The sequence below is a fragment of the Anomaloglossus baeobatrachus genome, chromosome 1 (genome assembly GCF_048569485.1).
Source record: "Anomaloglossus baeobatrachus isolate aAnoBae1 chromosome 1, aAnoBae1.hap1, whole genome shotgun sequence".
Classification (NCBI taxonomy): domain Eukaryota; kingdom Metazoa; phylum Chordata; class Amphibia; order Anura; family Aromobatidae; genus Anomaloglossus; species Anomaloglossus baeobatrachus.
In genome coordinates, this window is record NC_134353.1 from 371,189,373 (window position 1) to 371,207,238 (window position 17,866).

Sequence of the window (17,866 nt, forward strand, 5' to 3'; positions counted from 1 at the left end):
CTGACATGCTGCCACTCAGGGTGGGGGCACTTCTGACTGCAACTAATCACAGGCGCCGGTGTGTGGTGAAAGCAGTGCATATAAAATGAGCCTAATGTGCAACACCGAAAGTGAATGCACGGCCTGGGAGCAGCGTACAGCCGTGCTGGTGTCTCAGTAAGTACAGCGTGCCTGCTCCTATCCCCCTGTCCTTTCTACCACCATTTTTAATCACAGGATTCTAGTCCCTATAGACTTATATGGTGACCAGAATCCGTCCCGGGACCAGATTTTAGAAACCGGATCACCGGGATCAGCCTTTCACGGTTATCTGCGAGTCCACTCATCACTAGTTACAATATGTTGTATCTTGCTTTACAGCAGTGCACTAATGCAATGATGACACAATGGCTATGCCTTCATGAATAAGCTCTAACCTTTTTTGATGACTTTTCTATTCTTTGAGACTTAAAAATTGGGCTGTGTTCTATTGTGGTAATATCACATGGTTTTTCTTTTTATTTATTGGCTTTGTCTTATCTTGATGTCACAGTAGTTGGCTGCAGTTGGTTATATGCTGTGTTTTATACTGATGATGTCACAAAACCCTGTGCTTTCATTTTTAAACTATTTTATATTATCACAATATAATATGGTAAGAATTGTAGGTCCATGAGTTAATTTTCACAATTCGAGTGTTATCTATTTTGCTCATATAAAAACAATGGATAGCATTTGGATGACATGCGGGTGGCATCTGAGAGCTATCTGCTTTTTTTCCCACTCACTTTGATCTGCAAATCAGACCAAAACAGGCCATTTCTCCTCCTTTTGGAGGACTATGGATAACCGAAAATTAATGTTGATATGCTCTGTCTAAAATAAAAAAGTACGACAAAAACTGAAGTGTGTATGAGCCCTTACACTCGCCGTCCACATATTACAAAATTGTACTTTGAATAGTATAAATGTTGAAATCACATTTTACAACCTGAAATAGTTTCCTATATCAGGTGGTAGTGGAAAATGAAAGTTAGATTAAATTGTGAATTTCATATCTGTTATAGGTTCCAGGGATGATTGAATCTGACTGTATTATTGACGTACACTACAATATAGGAAGAAGCTCAACTATCGACAAGTTAGGGGAATAACTTCCCGATCTCTGGGAATGTGTCTGCTGGAACCTCCACCAATCCTGAGATTTCGGAGGTCTAAAGAGCCCCATGTGAATGGAGTAGTGGCTGATCATGTGCACCGCCACACCTTTAATTTCTAATGGTAGAGCCAAAGACCAGCGGAATGAGCCGATCAGCTATTGCCCGCGTTCCCATAGAGAATGCATGGAGGTGCACATGGTCAACAAGCTCTACATTCACACAAAGCTCTTTTAAGCTCTGGATCTCAGGGTTGGTGGGGTACTAGCTGTCGGACCCCTAATCTAATTTATAGGGAATAATTATAAACCCCTTTAACCAAACGAATTGGTGTATCTCTGGGTGTGGTTTATGTAACTTTTTGTCTAGTCTTATTTATTGCATGTGGGGTAGTGTGTTTGCATGTGTTATTGGCTGTGGTGGTTAACACAATATACAGTACTTGATCATAAATGGTATATTTGATTTCTTTCCTAGTCCATCACAGAAACACCAAAAACAAGAACTATTCAAGATATACTACTAGAATCCTCTACAAGACAGTGTATAAAACGTGGGGTGCTACAGGTAAGACCACTTTCAAAGTCAAACCTAATGAATGGCTTCTCAAAATATAATGCTGTCATATAAGATATATATAAATATATGTTGAATATACTTATACAATATGTCATAATTATAGTTTTTACAATCTTATGGAAAGTATAATTTCTATGTACTTTCTAATGAAGTCTGTCACGAGATTTTTGCTACCCCATCTGAGATCCCAGTGATGTATCATTTATTGGGCTCTTTGCTGTCATTTTGATAATATTACTTTTACATCTGATGTAGCTCTACCAGTTTCTGATTTCTGAGCTCTGTATAACCCCACCCATATGTACACTGAGATTATTTTCTCAGCCCTAATCGGACCGAGACAACAGTCCCAGCATGCTGCAAGTGGTATGCGATTTTGTTCCACTCGCTCCCATTCAAGTCTATGGGGCGAGAGAAACATCGCATTGCTCCCATGTTACACCGATGTAACGCGAGAGCAGTGCGATTCTAGCATCAGCCGGCAACAGAGGAGATAGGGAGATAATCCCTCCATCTCCTCTGCAGTGTTGGCCCTCCCCTCCGCAGTGCCGACCCCCCCGCCTCCGCAACTGTGGTCTGATCACACAATTGGACCACAGTCGCATGAAACTGGCATGACACTCGGCTCCCGCTGTGCTACGAGCATGAGCCAAGTGTCATGCGAGAACACGCAGTAATCCCCGTGTGGCCTCAGCCTAAAGGAGTGACAGCAGCCTCACTAACCTCCCCGACAACCTGGCCTCTTTGGTGAGAGAAATGTATCACCCAGGGCTATGGGGTACTAGGACCCAGGCCATATATGTACGAGGATGCTGTGTCACGGTTGTATAATGGTTACGTGACCCTGGGACGCTTTTTAATGGGGAGTATATACAGGGGAATATTAAAGAGTTTGTATTGTGACGCCACTTGCGGGTTGCGGTTATGGTGATGGAACCGCCGCTGCATCGTCTATTACCTCTGGAGCTGATTGTGGTGGCAGCCTGGATGGTAGGCCCTCTGCAAGTAGGCCTGGTCCCCAGGGAGTAAGTGGAGGGGTCCGTCGCAGAAAGAAGGGAGACCACACAGTGGGGATGTAGTGCAACTTCTGTTTACTCACTATAAGATGGAGCTGTGGCCCTGAGGACAGCTGGTTCAGACCCCTGGTCCCTTTTGTCCCAGTGCCGGTGTGGTGACATCTTTACCCGGCACCGTAGCCTGGAGCGTTTGTGGGTCCCTTACTGTCTTTTAGCAGTCTCTCATCCGTACGGCAGGCAGTGAGAACCCTGTAGGGTCGGTGTTCTGTTCCAGTCCCTGACTCAATCTTTACTGCTGGTGCACTCAGATTCTTGTGTCAGTGAGGTCCATGAAGGTCCCCTCACTGTGCAGGTATTTGTCAGGTTGCCTGAAGTAGTCGCATGACCTAGGGCCCTGTGCCCCATTGGTGCTCTGGTTCCAGAGGTACCTGGCTGTACCATCCCTTGCAACCACTTTCCTTGCCACCTGGGTCACCGTTACACAACCCCGTCTGGAGACATGTCCGTCCCCTTCAACTGTCACTATGGGACTCCCTTGTCTGAGTGTCTGTTTGAGTCTGGTCATTCCCTCCCACCGGGTTGCCTTCTAGTGGACCGTACCGGCTCCGCCTCTAGGTGGCCATCCATTGGGTCCTGGACTAGTCAGTCATCCCTAATGGGGAGTGGGAAACTGGGGATGTTATGTGTTTTGATGGTACCGGCACTAATCTTCCAGGTCCCTGGGGGTAGGCCCTGCATCTTAGTCATGATGCAGTACCTAGTAGTGCCCTGAGGGGCGCAGGGGCGCTACAGAAACATATGGGTGGCTAGTTAGAGAAGGAAGGAGACGAGAAAGTAGTGAAGCAGACAAGGAAGCAGGAGGCTGCAGAGCAATATGGAGTGGAAGACAGTCGAGTCCTGAAGGAGAGAAGGTCGCCGGTTGTTTGAGGAGTGGCAGGAAATGATGTTGCTGAGAGGTTCCCCGTAAAGAGGGAGGTCAGCATGGTCAGAGCACCCGATTTCGCAGGGAAAGGGACTGGTAAACCAGAAAGCCGATGGAAAGCTCTGACAAATGGGATAGTAAGAATAGTAAGAAAATGCATGTGTCTGGGAAAGAAGAAGTGCCCTGTCTCAGAGGAAGAAGATGTCTAACACCAAATAAAGAGAGGATGCTTAATGAAAAACCGGAGTCTGCCTCTTCTTTATCGGGACTGTGTACTAATCCAGAGGTAAACTCCTCAGCATCCCTGGGGGCTGGCATCCTCCTCCCGCCCCTGCAACCCTCATCCCTTTTTCATGAAGTGAGCCGGTCGGGGATACCACACCTACTACAACCCTCAGCCTTGGCAGAGCCCCTGGCTGGTCCTTCATTGTGGTGTAGTCGGGAGGATAACAGTTCCTCGCATGGAAGCGGGGATGAAAATACCCATGACGCTGGAAGTGGAGCGTCAGAACAGCAACGCTCACAAGAGGCGCTGCAAGTGAATGGCGACCTAACAGATGGTGATATAAAGGACTGTGATGTAGAAATATTGAAACCCAAGATAGCGGATGGCACTGCAGGCCCCAAGATGGTGGTGAGTGACCAGAGGGAGAGAGACCCGGCCCAACGTGGGAAGCGACGGCGCTTAGTGGCGTGAAAACGTACCCAGTATGTACGTGTGGCAGCCTTAAAGAGGGGAGGTGTTGAAGAAGAGATCCGTCCTAAGGGAGAATGCGTCCGGGTGAGAGGGATGCAGCCATGGAAGAAATGCCTACTGGTGAGTAAGATCCAGTGGGAACCGGAGGCATGGTGGCCAGGAAGATGGATGGGTGATGTGGCAGGGTGCTGGCCCCGGAAGAGGCGGGCCCTGCGTAGAAGGAAGTACGCGTCACCATTCTGGCCAACGCCATTTGCTGAGAGATGGCGAAGAAGCAGGTTGTGTGCTGGGTCAGTCATGGAGGGTCCCAAGGCCGGTGAATTTGGTGAGCAGTGCTCCTCGAGCTTGGTCATCACGTTTAACCTGTCAACGGGGTAGGAGCTCGTTGAGGAAGAGTACACTGGGGACTAGGTATACGCGAACCGGGCTATGGTTTACTTGCCGACCCTCCCGTCTAGACTGCGGACCCTCTAGATGGGCAAAAGAATCACCTTCTTAAGGCTGCAGTGCTGCAAGGGGTGGTATGCGGTGGTGGTAACTCGACCCGCTACCCCCCGGGAGCAGGAACAATGGGAGGCAGAGGTCGAAGTGGAGAGAAGGGAACGCTGGCAGAGGGCAGCTGAGGTCGAAAGAGTGACAAGCCAGGGGACCAGAACTGATTACACTGCACGGAAAGAGTATCTGTGGAGCCCCTGCGGCTTCAGGCGCCACAGGGTACTGCACCTCACTTAAGGTGCAGTATTCATCTCGGATGCGGAGAAGGTCATCCCCGGTAACAACCACAACCAATACATAACAGGGGGGTTCTGTCACTGGGACCGGGCTAGGGTAGGAGCTGGGGTAGCATTCACAAGGTATGGGACCTCATCCCCACCAGTCAGGAACCTGGTGAGACTTCCACAGGGGGAAGTTAGGAACCATCCGACACACGATAAGGAGTCTGCACTGGACAGTGTCCGTGGGAGGTTGCACTTGGGAAGAGCAGGAGACAATGAACAGTTCGGGGCCCGTGGTCTGAAGCTGAAGGTTCGACCCGGGTTCTTAGGAAAAGAAGGGGAATCCCAGGGTTTGCGGGGAGTGCAGCAGGCACCTGTGACCCGTTTCATGGCCCAGGAGCTGGGGTGGAGGGAGACTATTGAAAGGAGACTAAGGCGGGCTTTGCACACTACGACATCGCAGCCCGATGCTGCGATGCCGAGTGCGATAGTGCCCGCCCCCGTCGCAGCAGCGATATGTGGTGATAGCTGGCGTAGCGAATGTTATCGCTACGCCAGCTTCACACACACACTCACCTGCCGTGCGACGTCCCTGTGGCCGGCGACCCGCCTCCTTGTTAAGGGGGCGGGTCGTGCGGCGTCACTGCGACGTCACACGGCAGGCAGCCAATCAGAGCGGAGGGGCGGAGATGAGCAGGATGTAAACATCCTGCCCACCTCCTTCCTTCCGCATATCCTACGGAAGCCGCAGTGAGGCCGGTAGGAGACGTTCCTCGCTCCTGCGACTTCACACACAGCGATGTGTGATGCCGCAGGAGCGAGGAACAACATCGGACCGTCGCGTCAGCGTAATCATGGATTACGCCGACGCTGCACCGATGATACGATTACGACGCTTTTGCGCTCGTTAATCGTATCATCCAGCCTTTACACACTGCGATGTCGCATGCGATGCCGGAAGTGCGTCATTTTCAATTTGACCCCACCGACATCGCACCTGCGATGTCGCAGTGTGCAAAGTGCCCCTAACAGAAGGGACCGCCGGTCACGACCTCCGAAGTATCCGGGATCGGGATCGGCTGGAGACCATCACAGTGGGGATCGGCACCTTCCGACGACTGCATGTGTGAGCAGTGAGTAAAGAAACCTTGAACTGCACCACTTGTGTCGACCTGTTATTGCCATCGCATCCCCAGCGCTGTCAGCATCTGAGAGACTACCATCCCCATCATCCTCCCTGGAGCCACAGCTCTGCCTGTGGAGAGCTAAACCATCTGAGCTGCATTGTCATCCACCCTAGCAGAGATGTCCCGCAGTGGCGGCTGATATTGGCTGCACACCACAGGTGGCATTACGAATAACTACCCCCATCATCTCCATCCCAAAGCCTTTTATTGACACCCGGGGTCACGGAACCATGCAAGGCCACCACAGCGTCCCAGGAGAAGCATCACGGCCCGGCGACGAGTGACCCCCGACCCCGTGGGCACGTCACATCTCCCAGTGTTCTCTGTACCCCCATTGTTCTTTGTGCCCCAAGCATCCCCCAGGTCTGGCTATTCCCCTAGTGCTCTCTGTGCCCCCAGCGTACCCCAGGTCTGGCTATGCGCCCAACGTCCCCCAGTGCTCTCTGCGCACCTCCAGCGTCTCCCAGTGCTCTGTGCCCCTCCAGCATTCCCCAGTGCTCTCTATCCCTCTCCATAAACCCTGATGCACCCAGTGTATACCAAAAAAGTGTCCTTTTGTCATAAGCTACGCTGGTAAATATCAGCATGCTTTTTTAGTATTTAGTAAAGCCCTGTTCATTATGCTTTCCTGTGCATTATACGTTTTTTTGCAATGTACATATAGTGGCATACATCAGATGTTTTCACTCTAATTCATGATAATAAATTTCAATGACGCCTCTGAGACTCAATTTTTTTGGCACTGCAGGTTTTGGCTACTTGTAAAAACTGGTCTAACAGGTAAGACTAGCACAAACATTCACACAAAAGGTGCATCTCTACATACTGTACACACATCTGAGAAATACAAGTATCATTATAGTTAATTGTGTCATACATAGTATGATATATTGAAGCAGTGTGGATATTTTATGAAGATATTAAAGGGAACCTGTCACCAGATTCGGTGACTATAAGCTGCGGCCAACACCAGTGGGGTCTTATATACAGCATTCTAATATGTTGTATATAAGAGCCCAGGTGTTAGCAGCGGGTTAATCAGCGTGATGTCCACAGCGAGCAACAGAGCATATTCATTTATTGAGAATTAAGAATATCTAGTTTACAACATGAGAATAGGATCAGTCTGGTTTCTGGGAGAGGGAGAGAGAAAATCTGCTGTGACCTTCAGCTTTCAGCTCCACACTAGTAACTCGCCCACCCCAGGGCTATGGGACACCCGGTGCCGGGCCGGACTAGTCCGCGGGTAGTCAGTGGTGGCGGGGCCCGACTCCGTGGCCCTGGTGGGTGTCAGTTAAATATGGCTGGTGACTTGGGGTTTGTGTTCGTGACGCCACCTGTGGTATGCGGCTATTAAGCCGCCGCTGCTGTGTGAGGCCTCCAGGGTGATGATATGGCAGCAATGGTGGTACTGCTCCCCACAGGTGGAGCGGTGCCCCGGGGACATTGTTGGTGCTCGTGAGAGTCTATGGTGTTGTGTGGAAAACACGGTGCAGGGCCGACAGGCATGAAAGAAACAGGCACAAACAACAGTCTCTTTACCTTCTCCTCTTTTACTCCACAAATGGTTAGTCCTGGGAGACCGTTACAGGTGGTAGAGGGCTCCGGCCGGCCTGGAAGTAACTGAGCTGTCGTTTTGGCCAGATGAGTATGAGGCCTACTCCTGTTCTTTTCCCTTGCTGTGATAGAACCCTGCTCTCTGGATTTAGCAATGGCCCTCTTGCTGCTGGGACCGGTGGTACGTCCCTTTCCCTCTGTGGTAGGCTGCACAGGCCCTCTCTGGTGCTTCTCTGCTGGAGTCCACACCGGGCCCTGATGATGCAGCTGTACCTTCGGGCTGTTTATGGGCCAGGTGCTTGCAGCTCTCCTGCCCTTCGGATTCGGCTACCAGGGAGTATTTTAGGCCCTGGCGGCCACAGACTCCGATGTCCGAGTCTCTTCTGTGCCTCTCTGCTCCTCCTGTCTCACTGGGCCAAGCTGCTCCAGCTCTAGGCCCCAGTTCCACAGGACAGCACTACTCTGCGTCTGCTTCCTATCACTTCTCTCTACAGACTGAACACTAACCCCTCCCTCAGGCCAGACTTAAGGAATGCTCCCTGGAACTCCAGGTTCAGAGCTTCCCCTGCTGGTCTGAGGGAGAGCTGCGTTGGATGTTAAACTTACTGGCCAATAGACCTCCCAATTACCTCCAGGCTCAGCATCAACACTTTGGAGGGGCAATGCTGTTGTGGCGACCAGGTCCTGGGGCGCCACACTAGAATACACATACTGGGAGAAGGAGGAGGAACATCCTGTCTGTGAATGAGGACCCTTTTTTTTTTTTTTTTTTAACTTTGTTAACATCTGAACAATATGCATGCAGACATAAAATCACATCATATTAAACAAACAATAGTTGTTGCAATACATACAGATCAATATGCATTAGGCCAACACCAGGCCACTGTGCAGAACTTAAATATCACTTTATAATACTCACCTAAGGGGTGGTGCGGTGCAGATTAGTCAGATGTGTGTCTTTGTTCTCTTTCGGCCATCTTTGTCCTCCTTCTTCTGAAGCCTGGGTGCATGATGCATCCTACGTCATCCACACGAGCCGGCATTGAGGTCCCACACAGGCGCACTACAATACTTTGATCTGCCCCGCTGAGGGCAGATCAAAGTGCGCCTGCGCATGACCTCAATGACGGCTAGTGTGTATGACATAGGATGCAACATGCACCCAGGCTTCAGAAGAAGGAGGACAAAGATGGCTGAAAATCAGGCGCCGGACCCAGAGAACAGAGATACCCATCCGACCAGTCTGCTCGGCACCGACCGTTAGGTGAGTATTATAAAGTGTTTTTTATGTTCTACACAGTGGCCTGGGCTCTTATATACAGATTGTTAGAATCCTGTATATAAGAGCCCACTGGTGGTGGCCGCAACTTATAGTCACCAAATCTGGTGACAGGTTCCGTTTAAATAGTAACTTTTATTGCAGCCAATCATAAGTATCTGATTTTTTGGAAAGCTCTACTGGGTTATTATGGGATCCTTGTGTATATATACACTGTATTGTATTTTTCAACATTTTAGCAATATTGTACCGTAATAGCAGCTGTATTGTCACTGGAATTGTGTTCTAACCTCATTTCCATCAAGGAAACAGTTTTCTTTCTGGCAAAAATAAGCGTTAATCTCTATTTAATTGCTGCTAAAAATATGCATTCAAGACTGATTTCAGGAAGAAGAACACATTGAAGGTCATTAAGGGGAATTTAACACCACACAGTTAAAGGGGTATTCCCATCTCCAAGATCCTATCCTAATATGTAATAAGTGTAAAAATAATATTAGCAAATACCTCTAATTAGAAATGTAGTATTGTTCACCTGATATAGTCATGTCTCTTGCCTCATGTGCAGGGCATTTCAGCTTAGGTATCCATGGTTATGTCCACTCATATAGTGACAGTTAGTTGCACTTGTTCGTAATCGTCGCTACCTAAGCTGCAATGCCCTGCACATAAGGTAAGAGACATGCAGTGGCGTAACTAGAGATTGATGGGCCCCTGTGCAAAGTTCGGACCTGGGCCCCGCCCTCCACGTACCCCGACACTTGGGGTACGGATGACACTGACACTCGGGGTACATGATAATCACGCTGACACTTGGCTCTTACCCTCAGCACCCAGGTTTCCCATGATCTAAAAACCCTCTATCAGCACCCAGCTTTCCTATGTTCTGATATCCATCTTGTCCTCGGCACCCAGCTTCCCCATGCTCTGCTACACATCTTTCCCTCAGCACCCAGCTTTCCTATATCAGAGCATGGGAAAGCTGGGTGCTGAGACATGATGTATATCAGATCATGGGAAAGCTGGGTGCTATGAGAAGATTATAGCAGAGCATGGGAAAGCTGGGTACTGAGGGAAAGAGCCTTTTTCCCTAAGCACAAAACGTTTGAATCCCATGCTTGTATCTTTGTCCCCCCTCGTATATAGTTCTCCAAATACTGTAATGGACTCTACATAGCCTTCCATATAGTATAAAGGGTCCCACATAACCCTTGATATATTAGAATGTACCCCCATAGTCCTCTATGTATTATAATGCATTTCCCAAAGTTCTCCATGTATTATAATTCACCCCATAGTACTCAATAGATTATACTGCACCACATAGGCCTCCATGTTCTATAATGCACCCCCATAGTCCATGTATAAGGTAGCCTCCATACTCCTCCATATATTATAATGTAGTCCCCATAGTCCTATATGTATTATAATGCAGCCCCATAAATCTTCATATTGTATTATGCAGCCCCATGCTCCTCCATGTAAATGCACCCCTATAGTCCATGTATAAGGTGTCCTTCATTTTGTATAATGCAGACCCATCAGGCCTCCTTGTGTGTAATGCAGCCCCCACCAAGCCTCCCTGTGTATATTGCAGCCTCCACTAGGCCTCCCTGTGTAAAATGCAGCCCTCACCAGGCCACCCTGTGTATAATGCAGCCTCCCTGTGTGTAATTCAGCCCACACCAAGCCTCCCTGTGTATAATGCAGCACCCTCAGACCTCCGTGTGTATAATGCAGCCTCCACCAGGCCTCCCTGTGTAAAATGCAGCCCCCATCAGGCCTCCATGTGCATAATGCAGCCCACCAGACCTCCCTGTGTATAATACAGCCCCCAACAGGCCTCCATGTGTATAATGCAGCCTCCCTGTTTATAATGCAGCCTCCATCAAGCCTCCCTGTGTATAATGCAGCACCCCCAGGCCCTGTGTATAATACAGCCCCACCAGGCCTCCTTGTGTATAATGCAGCCCCCACCAGGCCTCCCTATGTATAATGCAGCCCCCTCCAGGCCCCCTGTGTATAATGCAGAACCCCCAGGCCTCCCTGTGTATAATGCAGAACCCCCAGGCCTCCCTGTGTATAATCCAGAACCCCCAGGCCTCCCTGTGTATAATCCAGAACCCCCAGGCCACACTGTGCATAATGCAGAACCCCCCCCTAGGCTTCCCTGTGCATAATGCAGCCTCCCTGTGTCTAATGCAGCCTCCTCCAGGTCTCCCTGTGTATAATGCAGCCTCCCCCAGGCCTCCCTGTGTATAATGCAGCACCCACAGGCCTCCCTGTGTATAATGCAGCACCCACAGGCCTCCCTGTGTATAATGCAGAACCTCCAGGCCTCCCTGTGTATAATGCAGAACCCCCAGGCCTCCCTCTGTATAATGCAACACCCACAGGCCTCCATGTGCATAATGCAGAACCTCCAGGCCTCGCTGTGTACAATGCAGAACCCCCAGGCCTCCCTGTGTATAATGCAGAACCCCCAGGACTTTCTGTGCATAGTGCAGAACCCCCCACCAGGTCTCCCTGTGCATAATGCAGTCTCCCCCAGGCCTCCCTGTGTATAATGCAGCCTCTCCCAGGCCTCCCTGTGTATAATGCAGCACCCCCAGGCCTACCTGTGTATAATGCAGCACCCACAGGCCTCCCTGTGTATAATGCAGCACCCACAGGCCTCCCTGTGTATAATGCAGAACCCCCCAGGCCTCCCTGTGTATAATGCAGCACCCACAGGCCTCCCTGTGTATAATGCAGAACCCCCAGGCCTCCTTGTGCATAATTCAGAACCCCCCAGGCCTCCCTGTGTATAATTCAGAACCCCCCAGGCCTCCCTGTGTATAATGCAGCCTCCCCCAGGCCTCCCTGTGTATAATGCAGAAAACCCTACCAGGCCTCCCAGTGCATAATGCAGCCTCCCACAGGCCTCCCTGCGTATAATGCAGCCTCCCCCAGACCTCCCTGTGTAAAATGCAGCACCCACAGGCCTCCCTGTGTATAATGCAGCACCCACAGGCCTCCCTGTGTATAATGCAGCACCCACAGGCCTCCCTGTGTATAATGCAGAACCTCCAGGCCTCCCTGTGTATAATGCAGAACCCCCAGGCCTCCCTCTGTATAATGCAACACCCACAGGCCTCCATGTGCATAATGCAGAACCTCCAGGCCTCGCTGTGTACAATGCAGAACCCCCAGGCCTCCCTGTGTATAATGCAGCACCCACAGGCCTCCCTGTGTATAATGCAGAATCCCCAGGCCTTCCTGTGCATAGTGCAGAACCCGCCACCAGGTCTCCCTGTGCATAATGCAGTCTCCCCCAGGCTTCCCTGTGTATAATGCAGCCTCCTGCAGGTCTCCCTGTGTATAATGCAGCCTCTCCCAGGCCTCCCTGTGTATAATGCAGAACCCCCAGGCCTCCCTGTGTATAATTCAGAACCCCCCAGGCCTCCCTGTGTATAATGCAGAACCCCCAGGCCTCCTTGTGCATAATGCAGAACCCCCCAGGCCTCCCTGTGTATAATTCAGAACCCCACAGGCCTCCCTGTGTATAATGCAGCCTCTTTCAGGCCTCCATGTGTATAATGCAGCACCCCCAGGCCTCCCTGTGTATAATTCAGAAGCCCCCAGGCCTCCCTGTGTATAATGCAGCACCCACAGGCCTCCCTGTGTATAATGCAGAACCCCCAGGCCTCCTTGTGCATAATGCAGAACCCCCCAGGCCTCCCTGTGTATAATTCAGAACCCCCCAGGCCTCCCTGTGTATAATGCAGCCTCCTCCAGGCCTCCCTGTGTATAATGCAGAAAACCCTACCAGGCGTCCCAGTGCATAATGCAGCCTCCCACAGGCCTCCCTGCGTATAATGCAGCCTCCCCCAGGCCTCCCTGTGTATAATGCAGCACCCACAGGCCTCCCTGTGTATAATGCAGCACCCACAGGCCTCCCTGTGTATAATGCAGAACCTCCAGGCCTCCCTGTGTATAATGCAGAACCCCCAGGCCTCCCTCTGTATAATGCAACACCCACAGGCCTCCATGTGCATAATGCAGAACCTCCAGGCCTCGCTGTGTACAATGCAGAACCCCCAGGCCTCCCTGTGTATAATGCAGCACCCACAGGCCTCCCTGTGTATAATGCAGAATCCCCAGGCCTTCCTGTGCATAGTGCAGAACCCGCCACCAGGTCTCCCTGTGCATAATGCAGTCTCCCCCAGGCCTCCCTGTGTATAATGCAGCCTCCTGCAGGTCTCCCTGTGTATAATGCAGCCTCTCCCAGGCCTCCCTGTGTATAATGCAGAACCCCCAGGCCTCCCTGTGTATAATTCAGAACCCCCCAGGCCTCCCTGTGTATAATGCAGAACCCCCAGGCCTCCTTGTGCATAATGCAGAATCCCCCAGGCCTCCCTGTGTATAATTCAGAACCCCCCAGGCCTCCCTGTGTATAATGCAGCCTCCCCCAGGCCTCCCTGTGTATAATGCAGAAAACCCTACCAGGCCTCCCAGTGCATAATGCAGCCTCCCACAGGCCTCCCTGTGTATACTGCAGCCTCCCCCAGGCCTCCCTGTGTATAATGCAGCACCCACAGGCCTCCCTGTGTATAATGCAGCACCCACAGGCCTCCCTGTGTATAATGCAGAACCTCCAGGCCTCCCTGTGTATAATGCAGAACCTCCAGGCCTCCCTCTGTATAATGCAACACCCACAGGCCTCCATGTGCATAATGCAGAACCTCCAGGCCTCGCTGTGTACAATGCAGAACCCCCAGGCCTCCCTGTGTATAATGCAGCACCCACAGGCCTCCCTGTGTATAATGCAGAACCCCCAGGCCTTCCTGTGCATAGTGCAGAACCCGCCACCAGGTCTCCCTGTGCATAATGCAGTCTCCCCCAGGCCTCCCTGTGTATAATGCAGCCTCCTGCAGGTCTCCCTGTGTATAATGCAGCCTCTCCCAGGCCTCCCTGTGTATAATGCAGCACCCCCAGGCCTCCCTGTGTATAATTCAGAACCTCCTAGGCCTCCCTGTGTATAATGCAGAACCCCCAGGCCTTCCTGTGCATAGTGCAGAACCCGCCACCAGGTCTCCCTGTGCATAATGCAGTCTCCCCCAGGCCTCCCTGTGTATAATGCAGCCTCCTGCAGGTCTCCCTGTGTATAATGCAGCCTCTCCCAGGCCTCCCTGTGTATAATGCAGCACCCCCAGGCCTCCCTGTGTATAATTCAGAACCCCCTAGGCCTCCCTGTGTATAATGCAGAACCCCCAGGCCTCCTTGTGCATAATGCAGAACCCCCCCAGGCCTCCCTGTGTATAATTCAGAACCCCCCAGGCCTCCCTGTGTATAATGCAGCCTCCCCCAGGCCTCCCTGTGAATAATGCAGAAAACCCCCCCAGGCCTCCCATTGCATAAAGCAGCCTCCCACAGGCCTCCCTGTGTATAATGCAGCCTCCCCCAGGCCTCCCTGTGTATAATGCAGCTTCCCCCAGGTCTCCCTGTGTATAATGCAGCACCCCCAGGCCTTCCTGTGCATAATATAGAACCCCCAGGCCTCTGGCCACCGTGTACTCCCTGATTAAAAAAAAAAATACTCACCTCTCTGTTCGTTTCACCACTGCTCCGTCCTCACTCACCTCTGTTCTCTGTTCCCCTGCTGCTCCGGTCGCTGTCCTCCCGTCCTGCGCTCTGTGCTCTCAGCACAGCAGTCGCACAGGAGTGACGTCACCGCGCGCAGGGGGAGAATGATGGAGCATGGAGCGCCGCTCTATGCTTCATCATTGCTGTGCGCGATGACAGGGGAGGGGGCCCGGTGCCGTCGCCAATGACACTGGGCAGGGGGGCCCAGTGCTACCGCCGATGACACCGGCCAGGGGGACCCGGTGTCAGTGGCGGCGGCATCGGTATATATAGCGGACGCGTGGTCTGCAGAGTGGGGCCCCTAAGCTGCCAGGCCCGGTCGCAATGCCAACCTCTGCGACCGCGGTAGTTACGCCCCTGGAGACATGGCTATATCAGGAGAACTATACTACATTTATAATTGGAGGTATTTGCTAATATTCTTATTATTGCACCTACTACATATTAGGATAGGATCTTGGAGATGGGAATAACTCTTTAATTGTGTGGCCTTAAATTATTACATAATTTGCATAGGATCTTGATGAGAATATCCCTTTAAGCCTAAAAATCTTGTGAAAAAAGTCAAATTATACATTGGCTAAAGCCAAATGTGGGAAATCTGTTACAAAAGGCCCATAGAATAGAAAATCACAGAAAGGTTTTTCTGTTTTGTTGCTGTGATGTCATCAAACCACTCCATTCCACAACATGGGGCAGCAAATGTAACTATTTCCTACACCACCTACATAGAGGAGATATGTGCAGTTTGGAAGAAATGAGCAGTGGCTGCCTGTTTCTCCCCTTAATTAGAGATGAGTGGACCCGTGGAAGTTCGGTTCGGGGGTGCAGCCAGACTTTAAATAACATTCGGTTCAGGATCCGGACTTGACTTGAGCCCCAATGGAAGTCACTAATTAGGCAGTTCTGGTCTCTGCTCACATACAGCCAGCCATAACAAGAACACTTCCGGGGGAGGGCAGTTATTTTTTTTTGTACACACTACATCTGATAACGCTGTTTTTACCCCCAGTGAGAGCCATTCAAACACTGCTAACTGCTTGCACTGGCCTGAGCACCGAGCGTGCCCGAGCACAGTGATGATCGCGCAAGTGGTGTTCATACGTAAAGCACCCGGACGGGACATACTAAAAAGAATGATGAAAAGGAATAAATAAAAAGAATGAGGATAATAACTTATTAGGTGTATATTATGCAGATGTATAAAAGGTTTCTATGGCAAGTTAGACATGGAATGAACATTATATATGAGCATTATAGGTGTGGAATGATCATGAAATATATGTAGATAATAGGAAAATGAACGCATATGGCATATAACCAGGTGTATATTACGTTACCTGAGCATTATAGGTGTGGAATGATCATGAAATATATGTAGATAATAGGAGAATGAACACATATCCCAAATAACCAGGTGTATATTATGTTACCTGAGCATTATAGGTGTGGAATGATCATGAAATATTAGTAGATTACAGGAAAATGAACGCATATGCCATATAACCAGGTGTATATTATGTTACCTGAGTATTATAGGTGTGGAATGATCATGAAATATATGTAGATAATAGGAGAAAGAACATATATCCCATATAACCAGGTGTATATTATGTTACCTGAGCATTATAGGTGTGGAATGATCATGAAATATCCGTGACACCGCAGGAACGAGGAACCTCTCCTTACCTGCCTCCCACCCGCAATGCGGAAGGAAGGAGGTGGGCGGGATGTTCGTCCCGCTCATCTCCGCCCCTCCGCTTCTATTGGGTGGCGGTTCAGTGACGCAGCTGTGACGTCGCTGTGACGCTGAACAAACCGCCCCCTTAGAAAGGAGGCGTTTCGCCGGTCACACAGCGATGTCGCAGGGCAGGTAAGTAGTGTGACGGGTCTGGGCGATTTGCCCATGTCGCACAAACGATGGGGGCGGGTACCCACGCTAACGATATCGGTACCGATATCGCAGCATGTGTGGCGCCCCTGACCTGGTCAGGCACCACTGAGTACTGCACCCATGCTGGGGACAGTACAATACAGGTAATCCAGAAGGCTGACCGAGGTGTGACTACACAGGCGCATAGTGATCAGGTCTCACACATGTACCTTTGAGAGGACCCCTGGGGATTCCAGGAGGGGGCAAAGCCTTCACCTCCACTTGAGGAGTGGAGGGGGCGAAGCCTCCATCTCCTCTCAAGGGGTGTGGTAAGAGAGCCTGGTTGCTAGGTGGCGTAGGCAGGCACAAAAGGGAAAAGAGAAGGAGGAGTAAAGAGTCTGAAGCAGAGTGTGGAGGAGTGAGGAGCAGGAAAGTGAGGCTCTGACAGGAGCAGCAGTGAAGGTCCCAGATGTGAGCCGGTTCAGAGCAGAGTCCAGGGAGCTCCGAGGAGAGCTGACCCCTTCCCCTGGGCTGCTGTAGTCTGACAGCGTCCGCGCAGTGGCTACCGACGGGGGAGAACGGTCACCTAGGAGTGCTACCCGAAACCCATCTCCAGCTAGAGAGAGAGCACAGAGTGGGAAGTAAGGAGACTGCTAGGGAGAACCAGGCCCAAACGGGCGGCAGATCCCGGAGCGGGGATAGATCCACCTTTCCCTGCTAAACCTGCCGGTGTGGGGCCCTCAAAGCCCACACCACAACACCACAAAAGCCGCAGCCACGTAGCCACAGTTAGGGCCCATAGCTCACAGGAGGCAAGCAGCTGGAGTGAGCTGGTCCAGGCCACAAGCAAACGGCAAACGAAGGGGAGTGAGGCTTCAGCAACTTCCCTGGGTGACCCCCATAGGGACTAAAAGTCGGGGTCACCCCAAACCACCAAGGGCTAAGGAAGGCGAGTTGGTAGTCACCATCAGAAGTCAGCCTGAAGGATACCTGGTTCCCGCCTGGTTCATCCCAGCTACGCCCGGGTTACTCACCCTGCCACCTGAAGTGAGTAAAAACCCTGAAAGACATTCTGCCTGTGTGGAGTTATTCTGCGCCTTGTGGTTCTACGCACCTACACAGGGCCCTGGGGCTTGCCTCACTCTCAGGAGGCTATTCCAACTAACTGCACTCACCATCAGCCCCAGGCGTCCCTCAACCTGCAGTGGCGGTCCCTACTGGCCGCAATACTGAGAGTGGCGTCACGACAAGAAGAAGATCTCCTACCTGTGACCAG

At 51.1% G+C, this 17,866-nt stretch overlaps 1 protein-coding gene across 1 annotated transcript in view; it reads left to right on the forward strand.

Moving 5' to 3' along the window:
• The window catches only part of SH2D4A (SH2 domain containing 4A), a 164,918-nt gene that overhangs the window by 106,624 nt on the left and 40,428 nt on the right, over positions 1-17,866 (forward strand). The window contains exon 5 of the mRNA XM_075337814.1: positions 1,614-1,703. Coding sequence (XP_075193929.1) covers positions 1,614-1,703 — 90 coding nt within the window. The remainder of the gene's footprint in view (positions 1-1,613; positions 1,704-17,866) is intronic.